This window comes from Pelophylax lessonae (assembly GCF_965119305.1).
Source record: "Pelophylax lessonae genome assembly, chromosome: 10".
Lineage (NCBI taxonomy): Eukaryota > Metazoa > Chordata > Amphibia > Anura > Ranidae > Pelophylax > Pelophylax lessonae.
The window spans coordinates 63,068,314-63,086,074 of NC_138777.1; the positions used below are offsets into that span (position 1 = coordinate 63,068,314).

Here is a 17,761-nt window from a genome sequence, read left to right on the forward strand (position 1 = left end):
ATGGTCAGAGACTGCAGACATGATACAAGGGATGGTCAGAGACTGCAGACATGATACAAGAGATGATCAGAGACTGCAGATATGATACAGGAGATAGTAGGAGACTGCAGACATGATAAAGGATATGGTCAGAGACTGCAGACATAGTTACATAGTTACATAGTAGGTGAGGTTGAATAAAGACAATAGTCCATCCAGTTCAACCTGTGTAGGTGTGTGTGACTGTAATCATCTAACATAGCCCTCAATCTCCTGATCCTTGAGATGTAAGTCTAAGAGTCTTTTGAAAGTCACCATACTACCCGCAGAAACCACCTCTTGTGGTAGACAATTCCACAATCTTGTAGCCCTAACAGTAAAGAACCCCCCACGTTGCCTGAGGTTAAAACGCTTCTCCTCTAATCGCATTGTATGTCCTCGAGTCCTCATGCAATTCCTTCGAATGAACAGCTTTTCTTCTAAGCTGAGATCCCCATTAAGATATTTATAAATTGCTATCATGTCCCCTCTCAGACGTCTCTTCTCCAGGGAAAATAAATCGAGCGATTGCAGCCGCTCTTCATAGGTAAGGTCCTTCAACCCCCTAATCAGTTTAGTTGCCCTTCTCTGGACTTTCTCCAGCTCCAACACATCCCTCCTGAGGACTGGCGACCAGAACTGGACAAAATACTCCAGATGCGGTCGGACCAGAGTTTTATAAAGTGGAAGGATTATAGTCTTATCTCTGGAATACATCCCTTTCTTTATGCATGCTAATATTCTGTTGGCTTTGGAAGCTGCCGCTTGGCATTGCATGCTGTTGCCTAATCTATCATCAACCAAGACTCCCAGATCTTTCTCCATTTTTGATTCCCCCAAGGGTTCCCCTCCTAACGTGTATTGTGTTTTTATGTTTTTGGTCCCCAAGTGCAAAACCTTACACTTCTCCACATTAAACCTCATTTGCCATGTCGTTGCCCACTCCGTAATTTTGTCCAGGTCATTCTGTAGGATATCTGCTTCATGCTGTGCAGTTATTGCCCTGGCCAATTTTGTGTCATCTGCAAAAACTGATAACGAACTACTGATCCCTTCCTCAATGCTGTTTATGAATAAATTGAACAAGGTTGGTCCCAGGACTGAGCCCTGGGGCACCCCGCTTACTACCTCAGACCAGTCTGAGTATGCGCTGTTTATTACCACCCTTTGGACACGGCCTTTTAGCCAATTCCGTATCCAAGAGCAAACCCTGCTGTTGATACCTGCAGACCTTATTTTATAAATTAAGCGCTTGTGGGGAACTGTATCAAACGCCTTAGCGAAATCCAAGTACACCACATCCACTGGTCTCCCCCTATCTAGCTCACAGCTCACTTCCTCGTAGAATGCTAAGAGATTGGTTTGACAAGAACGCCCATTTGTAAACCCGTGCTGGTTACTACTGATGATGTTGTTGTCTTTAGCATACTCTACGATATAGTCCCTTATCATCCCCTCCAAAAGTTTACATATTATTGATGTCAGACTGACAGGCCTATAATTTCCCGGGATATGTCTCTGGCCCTTTTTGAATATCGGAATCACGTTAGCCTTCCTCCAATCCCCTGGTACATCTCCTGTCCTAATACTGTCAGCAAAGATCAGGAACAGTGGTCTAGATATAACCATACTGAGTTCCTTGAGCACTCTCGGATGTACGCCATCCGGGCCTGGTGATTTGTGAGACAGGAGATGGTCAGAGACCGTGGAAATATTACAAGAGATGGTCAGAGACTGCAGACATGATACAAGAGATGATCAGAGACTGCAGACATGATACAAGAGATGATCAGAGACTGCAGATATAATAAAAGAGATGGTCAGAGACTGCAGACATGATACAGGAGATGGTAGGAGACCGCAAACATGTTAAAGGATATGGTCAGATACTGCAGAAATGATACAGGAGATGGTCAGAGACTGTAGACATGATAAAGGATATGGTCAGATACTGCAAACATGATACAGGAGATGGTCAGAGACTGTGGACATAATACAAGAGATGGTCAGAGACTGCAGACATGATACAAGAGATGATCAGAGACTGCAGATATGATACAGGAGATAGTAGGAGACTGCAGACATGATAAAGGATATGGCCAGAGACTGCAGACATGAGACAGGAGATGGTCAGAGACCGTGGAAATATTACAAGAGATGGTCAGAGACTGCAGACATGATACAAGGGATGGTCAGAGACTATAGACATGATACAAGAGATGATCAGAGACTGCAGATATGATACAGGAGATAGTAGGAGACTGCAGACATGACAAAGGATATGGTCAGAGACTGCAGACATGAGACAGGAGATGGTCAGAGACTGCAGACATGATACAAGAGATGATCAGAGACTGCAGACATGATACAAGAGATGATCAGAGACTGTAGATATGATACAGGAGATAGTAGGAGACTGCAGACATGATAAAGGATATGGTCAGAGACTGCAGACATGAGACAGGAGATGGTCAGAGACTGTGGAAATATTACAAAGAGATGGTCAGAGACTGCAGAAATGACACAAGAGATGCATCATACACATATGTCATAAGAGCAGGAAAAAAAACTAAAATAGTGTTGAACTGTATAAAAATGGGTCTTTATTAAATAAAAATAATAAACAGGCAAAAAATTTGGGGGAGCATACCCATGTATTTCTAAAGCTGCTGCAGCTATGAACCAAAAGACATGTATATAAAAAAAGAATAGCGCGCAAATGCAAAAGAAATAACTACCAAATCTGAAGACAATCCATAAATAAAAATGGGGGTTTGGTCCCACCATATGGCCATATCGTGCTCAAGCCCACTACTGCGTCAAAGTACCCCATTATCAGTGGGTCCTACACTATCCATGAAAAAGAGATGAATCCAGCCTAACCCTTGGAGGTAATACTCCTTGCTGGGAAGGATGTGCAAATGCACTACAGGGGACTCCTACTATATCCACTAGATGGTGGACACTGATTGAGTACAGGTGTGTGTGGGGGGGTGGGGAGGGTTGCTCAACCTCGATAGTCTGGTCAGACCGAATACATAATAAACAGGCAAAAAAAAAACACACCCACACACCCCCACACACCCCCCCACACACACCTGTACTCAATCAGTGTCCACCATCTAGTGGATATAGTAGGAGTCCCCTGTAGTGCATTTGCACATCCTTCCCAGCAAGGAGTATTACCTCCAAGGGTTAGGCTGGATTCATCTCTTTTTCATGGATAGTGTAGGACCCACTGATAATGGGGTACTTTGACGCAGTAGTGGGCTTGAGCACGATATGGCCATATGGTGGGACCAAACCCCCATTTTTATTTATGGATTGTCTTCAGATTTGGTAGTTATTTCTTTTGCATTTGCGCGCTATTCTTTTTTTAAATAAAAATAATCACAGGCTCCGCCCGACATGTTTCGTCACTGGCCATGTGACTTTTAAAAAAGTCACATGACCAGTGAAGAAACTGCTGGGGCGGGCCTGTGACATTGCATATTACCAGGAAGCAGATTACCACTGGGGAGCCCAAGACTGAGAATCTGCAAATGTTTGAGTGACCAGCAAGGGGCATTTATAGGTGCACTAGCTATGGTGCACACAGATGGCTCGCTTTGTACATTTGGGATTATAAAACCCCTTGCTGGTTACTCAAACATTTGCAGATTCTCAGTCCTGTGCTCCCCAGTGGTAATCTGCTTCCTGGTAGTATGCAATGACGTCACAGGCTCCGCCCCAACATGTTTCATCACTGGTCATGTGATTTTTTTTTTATATTTGTTGACCTATGGGGGGGTCATCACCACTCTTGCCATGTTTATATCATTACTATTTAACCTCCCTAGTGGTATTCGCGAGTTTTGTTATGGGTTAATATAGAGTACCAAAAGCGGCAACCCCGAGCCACACTCAGGATTACCTCACAATAAAGCTCACCTTCCCCTGCGATCCCCCGTCGTGCTCCAGCCATGCTCCCGCTGTGTGCTTGGTTCCTTTCCCTGCAAGCGTTGTGACGCAGGGGGGTGGAACCGGCAGCAATTTAAAAAATGTAACTACACCGAATGATACAAAGCTGTGATCCTAACGGATTACACTGTATCATGCCATTTCACCACAGGATTTCACCTGGTGACTTTTCCAGTGTCCTGCCTGTGCTTTTCCAGTGCTTTGTGCCTGGAAAATTGAGAACGACCATGGCCTCCAAAAAGCGTTCTTTTTGCGCAAAAGCGTTTTTAGACGAACTGGAAAACAGTGACAGCAAAACAGAGTTACTTGAAGAACTGAGCGATAGCGACTCGTGGGAAAATTCGTCATCAGGTACGGAAAGGGACAACAGCGACGATTCTGATGTCTCTTTCTGGCACATCGCTCTGTTGGAAATTCTGAAGAATCATTTGATATACTTCCCACATTTTTTTTAGTTTTGGTGCAGGATGAGTAGTTTCATCAAATTCTTCGTTATTTTCAAAGTGGAGATATTTCATTATGAGGGAAAATCAGTTTGTCTAAAAGCACTTTTGTGCAAAAAGAACGCTTTTTGGGCGCCATGGCCGTTCTCTATTTTCCAGGCACAAAGCACTGGAAAAGCACAGGCAGGGCACTGGAAAAGTCACCAGGTGCAATCCTGTGGTGAAATGGCATGATACAGTGTAATCCGTTAGGATCACAGCTTTGTATCATGACATTTGGTGTATTTAAATTTCTGAAATTGCCGCCGGTTCCATCCTCCTGCATCGCAGCGCTCGCAGGGAAGGGAACCGGAAGACAGGTGCCGGCATCGGCCGAGCACACAGCGGGAGGACAGCGGGAGGATGGCGGGGGAGAACGGCGGGGGATTGCAGGGAAAGTGAGTTTTATTGTGGGGTAATCCCGTGTGTGTCTAGGAGACATCCGGTGTATTATAAAGTTTGAAACACAAAATCATAAATTATAACCCCCCCCCCCCCAGCGGTATTCACAAGTGTGGCTGGGGGTTACCGCTTTTGGTACTCTATATTAACCCCGAGCCACACTCGCGAATACCGCTGGGGGGGTTATTATAATTTATGATTTCGTGTTTCAAACTTTATCATACCCCGGATGTCTACTAGACTCTTGTTTGGACAGATTTAATGGGTTATTCCTAAGAAAAATATAAAACAACAGATTTCCATGCAAAACAATGTATCGCTTTGAGCACAAAAATTCTGACATAATCAGACCGCCTGGGAGGTTAATGAGTGTTTGCATTGTATACAGGACAGCCATCAGAGGGGGGAGGGCATACACATGTAGGGGGCCCGGGCGTCCCTAAGGGCCCAGCCATCCCGAGGAGAATGTTAGTGGTATGGCCCCAGGCCTAAAGCTGTGTAAGGGGCCCCAATATTTCTGATATCTACCCTGATTATATGGAATTATGCGAGTTAGCGCTTCACATTTCTTTGATTTTAGGTTTGTGGAAGCTCTTCCTATGACCAACCACCAGGGGTCAGGTCTGGAAAAGCTTCTCTTAGGGTCACTTACACAAGATCTGTCCCTCTGAAGAGCGATCTGTGATGGACCTTCATAGACAGGTGATGAGGATTTGTCATCTCTCCTCCTCACCGCCTGGTTTAGCCCCTAATTGCCATGATTTTTGCCACCCTGCGATGCTTGTCAGCTGTGCCATGTGATCTCTGCAGGTTTATTATTATTATCGTCTCCCTGTCTGAGTGAAGGCCCCTCCCCCTCATTGCTTTAACAGGAAGTGAGGTGAAATCTCTACAATGGAGTCACAAGAAACATTTGGCAGAGGTCTGCCCACCATATAATCATCGTGTGTGTGGAATAGAAGCCGGCTCTGACATTACAGTGATGGTATGTTCTGGTTCCTGGCTGCTGTAGAACTATAAGTCCCAGCACAACCAACCTGCTGGCTCCATGTCAGCCGCATTACGAAAGCTGAGGTCTGACTTATTCCCCCTCCTCCCCGCCATCCCTGTCACCACAGCAACCGCAGTACGCCGAGCTCCGTACAGCGCGTCACTTCCGCTCACCCACTTCCGGCTCGGCCTGGAGACAAGATGGCGGCGTCCGTGGAACCTGTACGACTGGAGAGAGGTGAGCTGTCATTGGTCATCCCACTGGCTGTCCTCACCCCGACTTGACATATGTGCGATATTCTCCCATGTACTGGAATGTGCGGGACACACAGACACTGAGCCCGGATATAGGGGGCACTACAGGCAAGGCAACCGAGAAGGGGGACAGGGGTGACAGTTCAGGGGATAAGGGGTGACAGGATGATGGGGGAAAGGGATGACAAGATGAACACTACAGGAAACACAATGGAGGAGAAGGACAGGGGGTGGCAACTCAGGGGGAGGAGAAGTATGGGGGGGTGACAATCCAGGGGAGGAGAAGGATGGGGGGGGTGACGATCCAGGGGAGGAGAAGGATGGGGGGGGTGACGATCCAGGGGAGGAGAAGGATGGGGGGGGGTGACAATCCAGGGGAGGAGAAGGATGGGGGGGGGGTTGACGATCCAGGGGAGGAGAAGGATGGAGGGGTGACGATCCAGGGGAGGAGAAGGATGGGGGGGGTGACAATCCAGGGGAGGAGAAGGATGGGGGGTGATGATCCAGGGGAGGAGAAGGATGGGGGGGGAGTTGACGATCCAGGGGAGGAGAAGGATGGGGGGGTGACAATCCAGGGGAGGAGAAGGATGGGGGGTGATGATCCAGGGGAGGAGAAGGATGGGGGGGGAGTTGACGATCCAGGGGAGGAGAAGGATGAGGGGGGGTGACAATCCAGGGGAGGAGAAGGATGGGGGGGTGACAATCCAGGGGAGGAGAAGGATGGGGGGGCTGACGATCCAGGGGAGGAGAAGGATGGGGGGGGTGACGATCCAGGGGAGGAGAAGGATGGGGGGTGATGATCCAGGGGAGGAGAAGGATGGGGGGGGAGTTGACGATCCAGGGGAGGAGAAGGATGGGGGGGTGACGATCCAGGGGAGGAGAAGGATGGGGGGGGGTGACAATCCAGGGGAGGAGAAGGATGGGGGGGGGTGACAATCCAGGGGAGGAGAAGGATGGGGGGGTGACAATCCAGGGGAGGAGAAGGATGGGGGGGTGACGATCCAGGGGAGGAGAAGGATGGGGGGGTGACGATCCAGGGGAGGAGAAGGATGGGGGGGTGACGATCCAGGGGAGGAGAAGGATGGGGGGGTGACGATCCAGGGGAGGAGAAGGATGGGGGGGTGACAATCCAGGGGAGGAGAAGGATGGGGGGTGACAATCCAGGGGAGGAGAAGGATGGGGGGTGACAACTCAGGGGAGAAGGATGGGGGGGGGGTTGACAATCCAGGGGAGGAGAAGGACAGGGGTGACAATCCAGGGGAGGAGAAGGACAGGGGTGACAATCCAGGGGAGGAGAAGGACAGGGGTGACAATCCAGGGGAGGACGAGGAGGATAGGGGGCATCAAAACGTCTGTGACAGTGCAGGAAAGGAGGCGGACAGGGGATGATGAGGAGAGAATGGGGGTGATGCTCCAAGGAAGACAGCAGATGAGAGGGACAGGGGTGACAGTCCAGGGCTGTGGCAGTCATCCTTATGTGAGATGAGGAGAGACATGTCATGCTTATGTCTCAGTGCAGCCACTTGGATTTTCTTTGAGGACCTTCCTTTAACCACTTACTGCCCAAGGCAGTCATATGATGTCCTGGACTTTGAGTGGAGATATCTGAATGATGAATGCACCTGCAGGCATCACTCAGATATCATTTTCTTCTGCTGGTGATTCTCTGCCCTGTAAAAACAACCATAGCCGCTGTTTAGCCGGAGAATGAATCCACCGGTGGCAGAAGTTTACCATAGAGAATACAGAGGACCAGATGGTCCCCAGCAGTCTCTATGACCTTAGGAAGCCCGGGGGCGACATTATGATCACACATCCGGTCCGGCAGTTGTATATACTGCCATGTACTCAGCTAGAAAGGCCGAGATTTTTTTTTTTATCTCAGTCTTACAGACCCCACATCTCTCCATATAGAATGTACCTGTCATGCTCGATTCCTATTACAACAGATGTTTACATTCCTTGTAATAGGAATAAAAAAATAAAAAAAAAGGGAAAGTGTAAAAATAAAATAATAAATTGAAAGCGGTCTGGTCTCAGAAGCGAACACGTATATGTACATCATGCCCACATATGTAAACAGCGTTCGAACCACAGGTGTGAGGTAGCGCCACGAATGTTAGAGCAATAATTATAGCCCTACACCTCCTCTGTAACTCCAAACTGGTAACCTGTAAAAACATTTTAAGCATCTCCTATGGAGATTTTTAGGTACCGAAGTTTGGCGCCATAAAGCATGACATGTTGGGTATCTATTTACTAGGCGTAACATCATCTTTCACATTCTACAAAAAAGTTGGGCTAACTTTAGTGTTGTGTTTTTTTTTTTTTTCAATTCATAAAAGTTTTTTTCCCCAAAAAAAAAAAAAAAAACACGTTTGAAAGATTGCTGGGCATAAAAGTTGTAACGAATGCCATTTTATTCCCTAGGGTCTCTGAAAAAAAAAAAAAAAAAAAAATATATATATATATATATATATATATAATGTTTGGGGATTCTGAGTAATTTTCTAGCAAAACAAATGATGATTTTTTACATGTAGGAGAGGAGTGCCAGAATAGGCCCGGTATTGAAGTGGTTAAACTGAGATCTGTGTACTTGTATGGTATAGTGCGCTGTACTGTTCTGTATGCCGACAATCAAACTCCTTGGTACCCTGCACCTAACAAGTGAATACAGAATCAGTCACATTTCAGTCTGTAGAATTGTATAGATCATTCTCTTGTTCCACTGATTCTACTGTTACCATACACCAATGTGCACCAGGCTAGCAGCACTGCCCCTGGCCTTTCTGTCCCCCATGTGTACATATACGAGCTGTGGCACTTATTGGAAAGTTCATCTGCATTTACAGGTTTTTTTCTTAGGCCCCATTCACATGGATCGGAGTTTGGACAGACTCCGCTTGCTCAGAGGGGGATCGTTCCATTGATCCCCGCTGAGCAGGCGGATGACAGGTCCTTCTCCACTCACTGTGCAGAGACTGACCTGTCAGAGTCCCTCTCTCTATGGGAAGATCGGATTAAAATGGACAACCTGTCAGTTTTGCATCCTACACAACCCGCTGGACGGATAATGAACGTATCGCTATCCGTCTGTTTTCAGCGGATCTTGTTGGATCAGATGCCAGGCGGGTGTCAGCTGACACATGTCCACTGACATCTGCCTCCCCATAGAGGTCAATGGGTGGCTGGATCGCGTCCCTCTAAAAAATTGCTTTGATCGTGCGAAAGGGGCCTTAGTCCTGAAAGTCTCACAAAAATCTGTCGGTCCTTTACAGCAGTGTTTCTCAACTCCGGTCCTCGGGGCACACTAACAGGCCAGATTTTAGGTATTACCTTAGGGAGATGCAGACTAGAATACTGCAATCACTGAGCAGCAAATGATATCACCTGTGATGTATTTCAGTTTTCTTGCAAACCTGGCCTGTTAGTGTGCCCCGAGGACTGTAGTTGAGAAACAGTGCTTTACAGTACTTGAAGTCCACCTAATGCAGCTTCCTGTGATGGGGTGACAACAGTGCTGCACTGCTTCTGAATTCAGTCCAGAGTCGCAATTCTCATGTATGCATGCATATAACTTGCAAGATCATGGACTCTGTACAGCTACTAACAAACAAACGTAGATACTGTCCCTGCTGTTGCAAAGGGGCAATTCAATCACCTGTCAATCAGCCTGAAAGAGTTAACGGGTGGGCAGTGCTGTATCTTGGCCTAGGCCTACAAGGCCCAGGCCTAGGGCGGCACTTTGCAGGGGGGGGGGGGGGCAGCAAAAAAGCTGCAACTTGCACGAAAAAAAAACAGCCTACTCCCAGCTCCCTCTCAAAAGGGGTCCCCGCCGACTTGAGCTACACTTTTAGTATAGTGCCAGTCTTATGGGGCGAATTGGCAGGGTCCAGGAGGCAAATCACTAATAAGGCAGCACTGATATGCTGCACTGATGGGCACTGATGAGGCTGCACTGATGGGCACTGATAGACTGTGGCTGTGGTCTGTGGTTTACAGATGACAGGGCGGGTCATAAACAGGAAGGGGTGTGGCCTTTACAGGAAGGGGTGGGTTATATTTAAATTACAGGGTGCACAAGTTTAGTCAGGCCTAGGGCAGCACAAAACCTAAATACACCAGTGCGGGTGGGTACCGACATGGACACATTTTTCCATCTAGGCCTGGCAAAAGCAGTAAAGTACATACAGGACTCTTGACCACTCCCTTCTCACTACAGCAGCCATATATACAGTTGTCATACACCCCTCGACTGGAAAGTCACATGATACAAAGCACCAGTGAATCCAGATCCCCCATCTGGCAATGTGCACAGTGCTGACGGTTACTTGGCTAACAAGGGGGTCAGAGTATAAGAGCATAAGGGTCAGTTTTCCTGGTTTCCAAAAAAGATAATAAATGCATATTTTTTTACCTGCAAAAAATGTGCATCTATTATTTTTTTTTTTTTTTTATAAAAGTGAACTTATCCTTTAAAGCTTGTGTGAGAGTTCAAAAAAAAGGGTGTGGAGAGATGAGTTTACACACTGCAGAGCTCAGTGAGGAGAGTTCTGAGAGCTGATTGGAGGGAAGAGACACATCTCTCATCACACAGCTTACAGGAACGGAGCTAAGGCTGTCAATCAGCTGGAGATCCCTCCACTGTCACCTTTCTTCTCTTGGTGTCAGGAAAACTTGTCAGAAGTGATTCATGCTGATAGCTGAGGAACGAGGCATCAGACAAAAAAGAAATTTAATTGAGACCGGTACATACTATAGAGGGATGTGCTTTGTTTATATTTCCTGTCTGAGGTTGATTGATGTGTACATACAGTACACATAAATCCGATCCACTATGTCAGGTCTGCTAATGTAGAAACACAGTTTGGTTTTCCAGGTTAGAATCAGTGATGTTCTGAGCTATACATAGGCAAGAATTCTTAATTTCTCTTGCGTTCATTGACGGACACAGCTCCTGATTCTTCTTAACCATTGGGTTGTTCTGCCCCCTACAGGAGTGGGACACTCGTCAGGAAAAAAAACTTGACTACGCCTATGGGGCAGTCCCAGTGGATATACCCCCACTTCCTCTTATAGGTACTCAGTTTTTTTCCTGCCTAGTCAGGAGTAAGGACCTAGTTCCTTGCTGGGAACTCTGGTCCTGGTGGTGTTTTTTTTTTCATTTTAAATTACTTTTTTTTTTTTTCTCTTTTATTATTTTGTTCCTTTGAGAACTACAATCAAGTGCCGGACTGGGCGACGAACTGTATAATATAGATCAATAGTGTCCCCCCAGCTTGGCCCGCGAGTGCGTGCAGAGCTCAGCTCCACGCTAGTTCGGCAGTGCAATAGCCCCACTGGACGGGGGCTGGCCTGCCAGTTAAACATCTCACGAGGATGCGTATGAACTGGCTTCGGCCTGAGTCGAAGCGTTTCCTCCTGGCCGACAGCACCCACATTACGATGGATCAGTGACCTGTCCAGAGCGGTGCACACCCTATTCCTGGTGTGGTAAGTAGCTGTCCCTCCACTACCCCTGGAGGGTTTTGGGGTGGACGTGGGCCCCTCCTTAGTATGGTCAGACCCCTGGGTTCCCCTCCCTTCCCCCCAGCCCCTCTAAAATTTCGGTCACTTTGGGTCTTTGGCCCCCGCCCCTCCTTCCTGGGTGAGGTTATGAGCTGGCTGTTGCCACATACTCTTAGGGGGGCTGGTTGGAGTTGCTGCTGACCGGGTTTTGCCTGGTGTGCAACAGGGTGTTGAGCAGGGTTCCCTGCCATCCTGGGGATTGGTGACTAGGGCAGGGATGTCCTCTGGGCGGTGGTTGTTGGGCTGGGAAGCAGATAGTTTAGCATCCGCTGGCCTCACGCGGCCGGATCTGGCCAAAAATTTATGCCGTGGCTTTGCAACCTACTACTAAGAAACTACGTGAGGCGGCCCCTGTGAGCATGGCTAAAGCCACTGCCTCCCATTTGGGCATCCACCTTCCCCTCCGCTCTCCTGGGTGTTTGGCTCCACTGGGGCTCGCCTCCTGGCCTCTGCATGAAGGGGTGCCTTCACCTGTATCTGGGTGGGAGGACGTCTTCACTGGTTTCCGAATTCATGGACCACCCTGGTACAGGACATGTGGGTACACAAAGTTATCCAATCAGGCTACGAGATCGAGTTCGGTCCTGTCCTCCAGAAAGGTTTTTTACCCTTCCAACCTGCACATGTCTCCAGATCGCTTACAGGGTCTCTTTGGGGCAGTGCAAGACTTGTTACCTTAAGGGATAATTGTTCCGGTTCTGACTTTGGAACATTATCAAGGTTTTTTTTACTCAAACCTCCTTACAGGTTCAAGGAAGGAAGGCAAGGTATGTCCAATTCCTGACCTCAAGGTGCTAAGCTGCTTTGTGCAAGTACAGAAGTTAAGCATGGAGTCCATTCACATGGTAGTGGCGTCCCTACGTAAGGGGAATTTATACTCACTTCTATCTACAAGGATGTCTACCTGCACATTCTAATATGTGCTAGTCGCCAGCACTTCCTCTGTTTTGCCTTGGATGAGGAGCATTATCAGTTTGTGGCCCTGACCTGTGGTCTCACCTTCGCACCTTGGGTCTTCACAGGAGTGTTGGCCCTGGTGCCAGTATTGTTTGAGTCAGCGGGGGATCGTGGTACTGGGTACCTGAACGATCTTCTTCTGCAAGTGGAGTCTGCGACTGCTCTTATGGAATACTGGAGATTGCTCTGCAAACTCTGAGGGAGTTCGGATGGATCCTGTACATTTAGGTGTCTGCTTTTGTTCTGTCCACAAAAACTCTGGGGGTTCATCCTCGCTCCTTCTTGGTGGATCGGATCCTAACCTTCCTTCAATGGGGGAGTTAAACAGAATTTGGCCTTGACCTTTTTCTTCAGGGTGTCCGACATTTGGGTCCTTCAGTGCGGGCATCGTTGCCGCCCTGGAATCCTAATGTGTTGCTTTCAGCTCTACCGAAGCTTCTTTTTGAAAATATTCGGGAGGTTTCCCTGCTTACGCTGCACCAGAAGGTGACCGTCTTGGTGGTTATCACCTCTGCATGCAGGGTGTCGGATCTGACGGCGTTATCCTGTCATTCACCTTATGTTGATTAGCAAGGATAAGGTGGTGCTTTGCCTCTGTCTGTCATTCCTTCCTAAGGTGGTCTCTGACTGTCTTTTGAATGAAGACATTGTGTTGCCTTCCCTGTGTCCCAGGCCTAAACATCTGAAGGAAATTGCCTTGCATGTCTTGGATGTGGTCTGGACAATGAGGGTGTAACTGGCAGCTACGGAGTCTTTTAAGAAGTCAGACTCACTATTTGTGCTCACAGATGGACTTCACAAAAGGTTGACCGCTTCTTCTGTGACCATTTCCAGTTGGATCAGATGGTGGTTCAGACCTATTGCATCAGGGGTCAGGTTCCTCCTTTCCCTGTTTTGGAGCACTCTACTAGGATGCTTAGTTTCTCATGGGCTTTCCGTCATCAGGCGTCAGTAACGCAGGTTTGCAAGGTGGCCACCCGATCGTTGGTGCACGCTTTTACAACGTTTTTGTAAAGTAGTTGTGTTGGAATCTGCGGATGCTTCTTTTGGCTGCAAGGTTTTTGCTGGCTGCTGTTAAGAGGACCTGGACCTCTTTGAGGGTGTATTGTTTTTCAGGTGAGCTCCAATTGTTTATGGTTGAGCTCCATGTTACCTGGTTGGCTATGGTTAGCCTTGGCAATTTTTTCTGCTGTTTACCAACCCTCATGTTTGACACTGCTTTGGGACGTCCCAATGGTTAAGAAGAATCCGGAGCTGTGTCCATTAATGAACAAAAGAGAAAATGGGATTTTTGACTTAACGCAAAAATCCATTTCTCTGATGTTCATTGACGGACACAGCACCCACCCCTCTGTGGAGTTGGGTTTTTTCTTCTGACACTGCTTGTAACAAAACTGATTACCTATAGCAGGAAGTGGGAGTATACCCCCTGGCACAGCCCCATAGGCGTAGTAATTTTTTTTTCCTGCCTAGTGTCCTACTCCTGTAGGGGTCAGCATAACCCAATAGTTAAGAAGAATCAGAAGCTGTGTCCGTCAATGAACATCAGAGAAATGGATTTTACGGTAAGACAAAAATCCCATTTTCTACTGCTTATTCCGGGTCTTTTTATAAGATCCCGTATCTGTGAACAGCTAAGAGCAATATATATATATTTTGCAGATGATCCTCTCCCACTCGCTAAATTCAGTTTGAGTTAATGTCATCAGACTCCAAGGAGAGAGAAAAGATTTGGAGCGCTGCAGAGTATTTTCTTGGTGTAACAGATGGCTGCTAAGTGAACAGATACTATGTGGGAGCTGTACAGCTAATATAGTCTTGACACTTGAAGCAAGCATTTTTTTTTTTTGTCTACACCAAGGTCAGTATTAGGTTTGAGGAAAGATTAACAGGCTTATTCAGCAAAAAAGAAAACAATTGTGATTGTGTTATAGCCCAACTTTAAGCTAGTTAAAAAAAAAAAAGTCTCATGGATGTTTAAAGCTGAACTCCATGAATGATGTATTTTGCACATATATTGGGCCAGCTTGGCACGATGGAAGTATACATAAGGGATACCTACTGATCGGTCTCTGTGGAATCTGTACATCGATGTAGTAACCGGAGGTTCTACAATGATGGCAGCAGTCTTTGGGTGCAGTACTGAGCATCTGTCCTTCTGCATAGTAACCACAGGAGTCACGCACTCAGCACAGCTGTCATTCTGAGTTGTTGATAGGTCGACCAGCTATCACGTATATACAGTATATACATATACTTACTTTGCACCAAGCTGGTTGAATGTAAGTATGCAAAATATATTATCACTGGAGTTCAGCTTTCAAAATAAAAAGCAGTTCTGACTGAAATGATCACCTTTTTTTGCATCACAAGATGTGATTAGGATGGCCATACATTAAACAATCTTCTTGTGCAATTTTCCTTTAGACTTAACAAAAGCATATATTATGAGTTCAAACCTAAACACTTTCAATTTGTGTGCAATCAGGCAGGCCCTTGCACTACATAGTTGAGAGTAAATCTATAGGAAATTAAACAAGAAAATCGTATAATGTATGGCCAGCTTAAAGTGGTCCTAAAGCCTCCTAGGTTTTTTTTATCCTAATGCATTCTATGTCACAGACCCCCCACCTCCTCTTATACTTACCATAGCCCCATTGCAATCCAGCTCTGAACATGGAAGCTGCGGCTCTCCTGGCTTTGTCCTTCCTCCCTGTGCAGCTTGATAGCAGTGGGAGCCATTGGCTCCCACTCCTGTCAGTCAACTCCAGTAAAGGAGGATTGGGGGCCGAGTCCCGCTGTCTGTTTCAATGGACACAGCAGCGGGACTCAGGAGCGAGCGCATACGAGTGCCCCCATTGGAATCGGCTTCCTTTTGGGGCACTACCAAGAGAGGGGGAGCCAGGAGTGCCAGTGGAGGACCTGAAAAGAGGAGGATCAGAGCCGCTCTGTTAAATTCTGTTATGTTTGTTATTTAAAGAAAAAATAAATTCTTTACAATCACTTTAAGTCTTCAAGGTGAATGGAAAATGTCCAGCGTCACTCAACCCAAAATGAGGAAAGACCAGGAGTGCAATAATAATTTTCTTGCATTGCGGCGGCTGTTCGAGGATTGTGTGTGCAGATTATTCTGCCAGCCCCAGGTTGGTTCGGTTATGGGGTTGGAGGAAGTAATTTGAGCCATTTTACAGCCACCCAGTGGGATAAGACCCAGTGATAGTGATGTTGGGGGCATTGACAGTTGACAGGTCTGGCTGGGCAGTGATTCCACATCTGTGAGCTATGGCATATAACTGCCTGCTGACCACTCCAAAATATTCTGTTGGTTTTCGGGGAGGTAAGCAGCATCTGCCAACACTAATCCCCTTTCATTTTTAAAAAAAATGAGGTTGAAGGATTATAAGAGGTGCATGGAAGTCAGCCAGCCCCCGGTCTGATGTACTCACCCTCCAGTCTGTCACCAACCAAGTAGACCTGTCTCATGATGCAAAGAACAGGAGTTTAGTTGACACACATTTGCAAACGCATGTGTAAGCTGCAGAGCCACTTCACAGCACCATGTTTTATCTGCAGTCCTAACACTCCTAATTTAGTGTCTCCACACTGGGAGCACATGGCTGCTAATGGATGGATGGGGGAACAGGTGGGAGGGAGACAGCCCAACCTCCCCCAACCCATCCCCATCCATGACTGGTCTGTTGTCTCAAAACTCAAATAACTAAGTTGTAACGATAGTACAAACTGGAAAGGACCAGCTGAGAAGCATTGACTTTCATTTTTAGTCAATCTACTAACTTTAGCTTGTTCAATAAAGTGATAGTAAACCACCAGAAAAATTAAAAAACAAGGACCCCCCTGCAGGTTTAGGTCCTAATGTACTAGTACAGGGCTTGACAAATTTGCTTTGCATCTAGGATCCAGCTAAAAAAGTTAGGAGCCAGTTTTTTTTTTTTTAAACCAACAAAACATTATTTTCAACAACAAAACCCCTTCTTTTATGTAGCCCCGATGTGTACCCTTTACAAATGCACGACACAGAATACTCCCCTCTGCCAATACAAGCGCACCCCCCTCTCTGATTCAAATACCATGAATACATTCTCTGCAGTTTCTACAGTGCCCAGCTCAATCCCATGGATTGAGGCTGGCCCCGACATTCGCCAATGGGCCGGGCGGGAACCTGTTAATTCCACTTTAAAAAAAAATCTGGAAGCTGATTAGTTTCTATGCACAGCTGCACCCCATTTTTCACTCTCCAGTTTTAGTTAATCAACCAAATTGATGTGTCCTAAGACTTCGTGCACCCAGATGTTTGCCGACATTTTCTATGCCTAACATAGAATTCCTGGCGCTTTCCCACGCTCGGGAAATATGTTGTATACACATGTGTGGGTAAACTCCGAGCCACATGGGCTTTACACACCTATGGCTGCATACAGCCATTCACTTCTATATCAGGCTGTCTGCGCTAGCTGTAGCTCCTGGGCAGTGAAAGCACCAGGTATTTTAGGCTTGCCATATAAAATGCCTGGAAATATCTGCATACATGAGGTCAAAGGGTATATGAAAGCATTTACATTTGTCTCTGTCATCTGGAGGTGCACACAATCCAAAGGCCAGGGATTAAAGCTGCAAGGCAGTAGTGCTAACCAACTATTCACCATGCTGCACGCTTGACTCACTATTTGGAGGATATAGTAGCTATATGGAGAATCCTCCTGAAACTCTTCAGTAGGCAGGTAATTGCTGATTTTCCACGTCCTGGGTGGTAAGGAACATCTGATGTTGTAACCAGAGCCTCACAGATGCAATCAAAAGACAAACACAAGGGCGCACCGGCCTAGCGCATTATTCTCCATAAAAGGCTTTATTAAATAAAGAGATAAAAATACTCACAAATGAGTTCTTGGTATGTGCATATCAAAATATTGTGTTGTCGTCAACGTCAGAAACTGAAGATATACCATCCTTAAAGCGGAGTTCCACCCTGGATTTTTTTTTTTTTTTTTTAATACCCCCGGGACAGTCAGGGCTAGTGCATTCCACAATGGCTAGCCTCTGATCTGTCCCGGGTTGCACTTACCTGTTAGGACAAATACTTACCTTGCAAACGTCTTGTCCAGCGC

General features: G+C 46.8%; 1 protein-coding gene across 1 annotated transcript in view; it reads left to right on the forward strand.

Annotated features, from left to right (window-relative positions):
* The first annotated feature begins 5,984 nt into the window (after positions 1-5,984).
* The window catches only part of LIN7C (lin-7 homolog C, crumbs cell polarity complex component), a 41,859-nt gene continuing 30,082 nt past the window's right edge, over positions 5,985-17,761 (forward strand). The window contains exon 1 of the mRNA XM_082270881.1: positions 5,985-6,090. Coding sequence (XP_082127007.1) covers positions 6,054-6,090 — 37 coding nt within the window. The 5' untranslated portion in view covers positions 5,985-6,053. The remainder of the gene's footprint in view (positions 6,091-17,761) is intronic.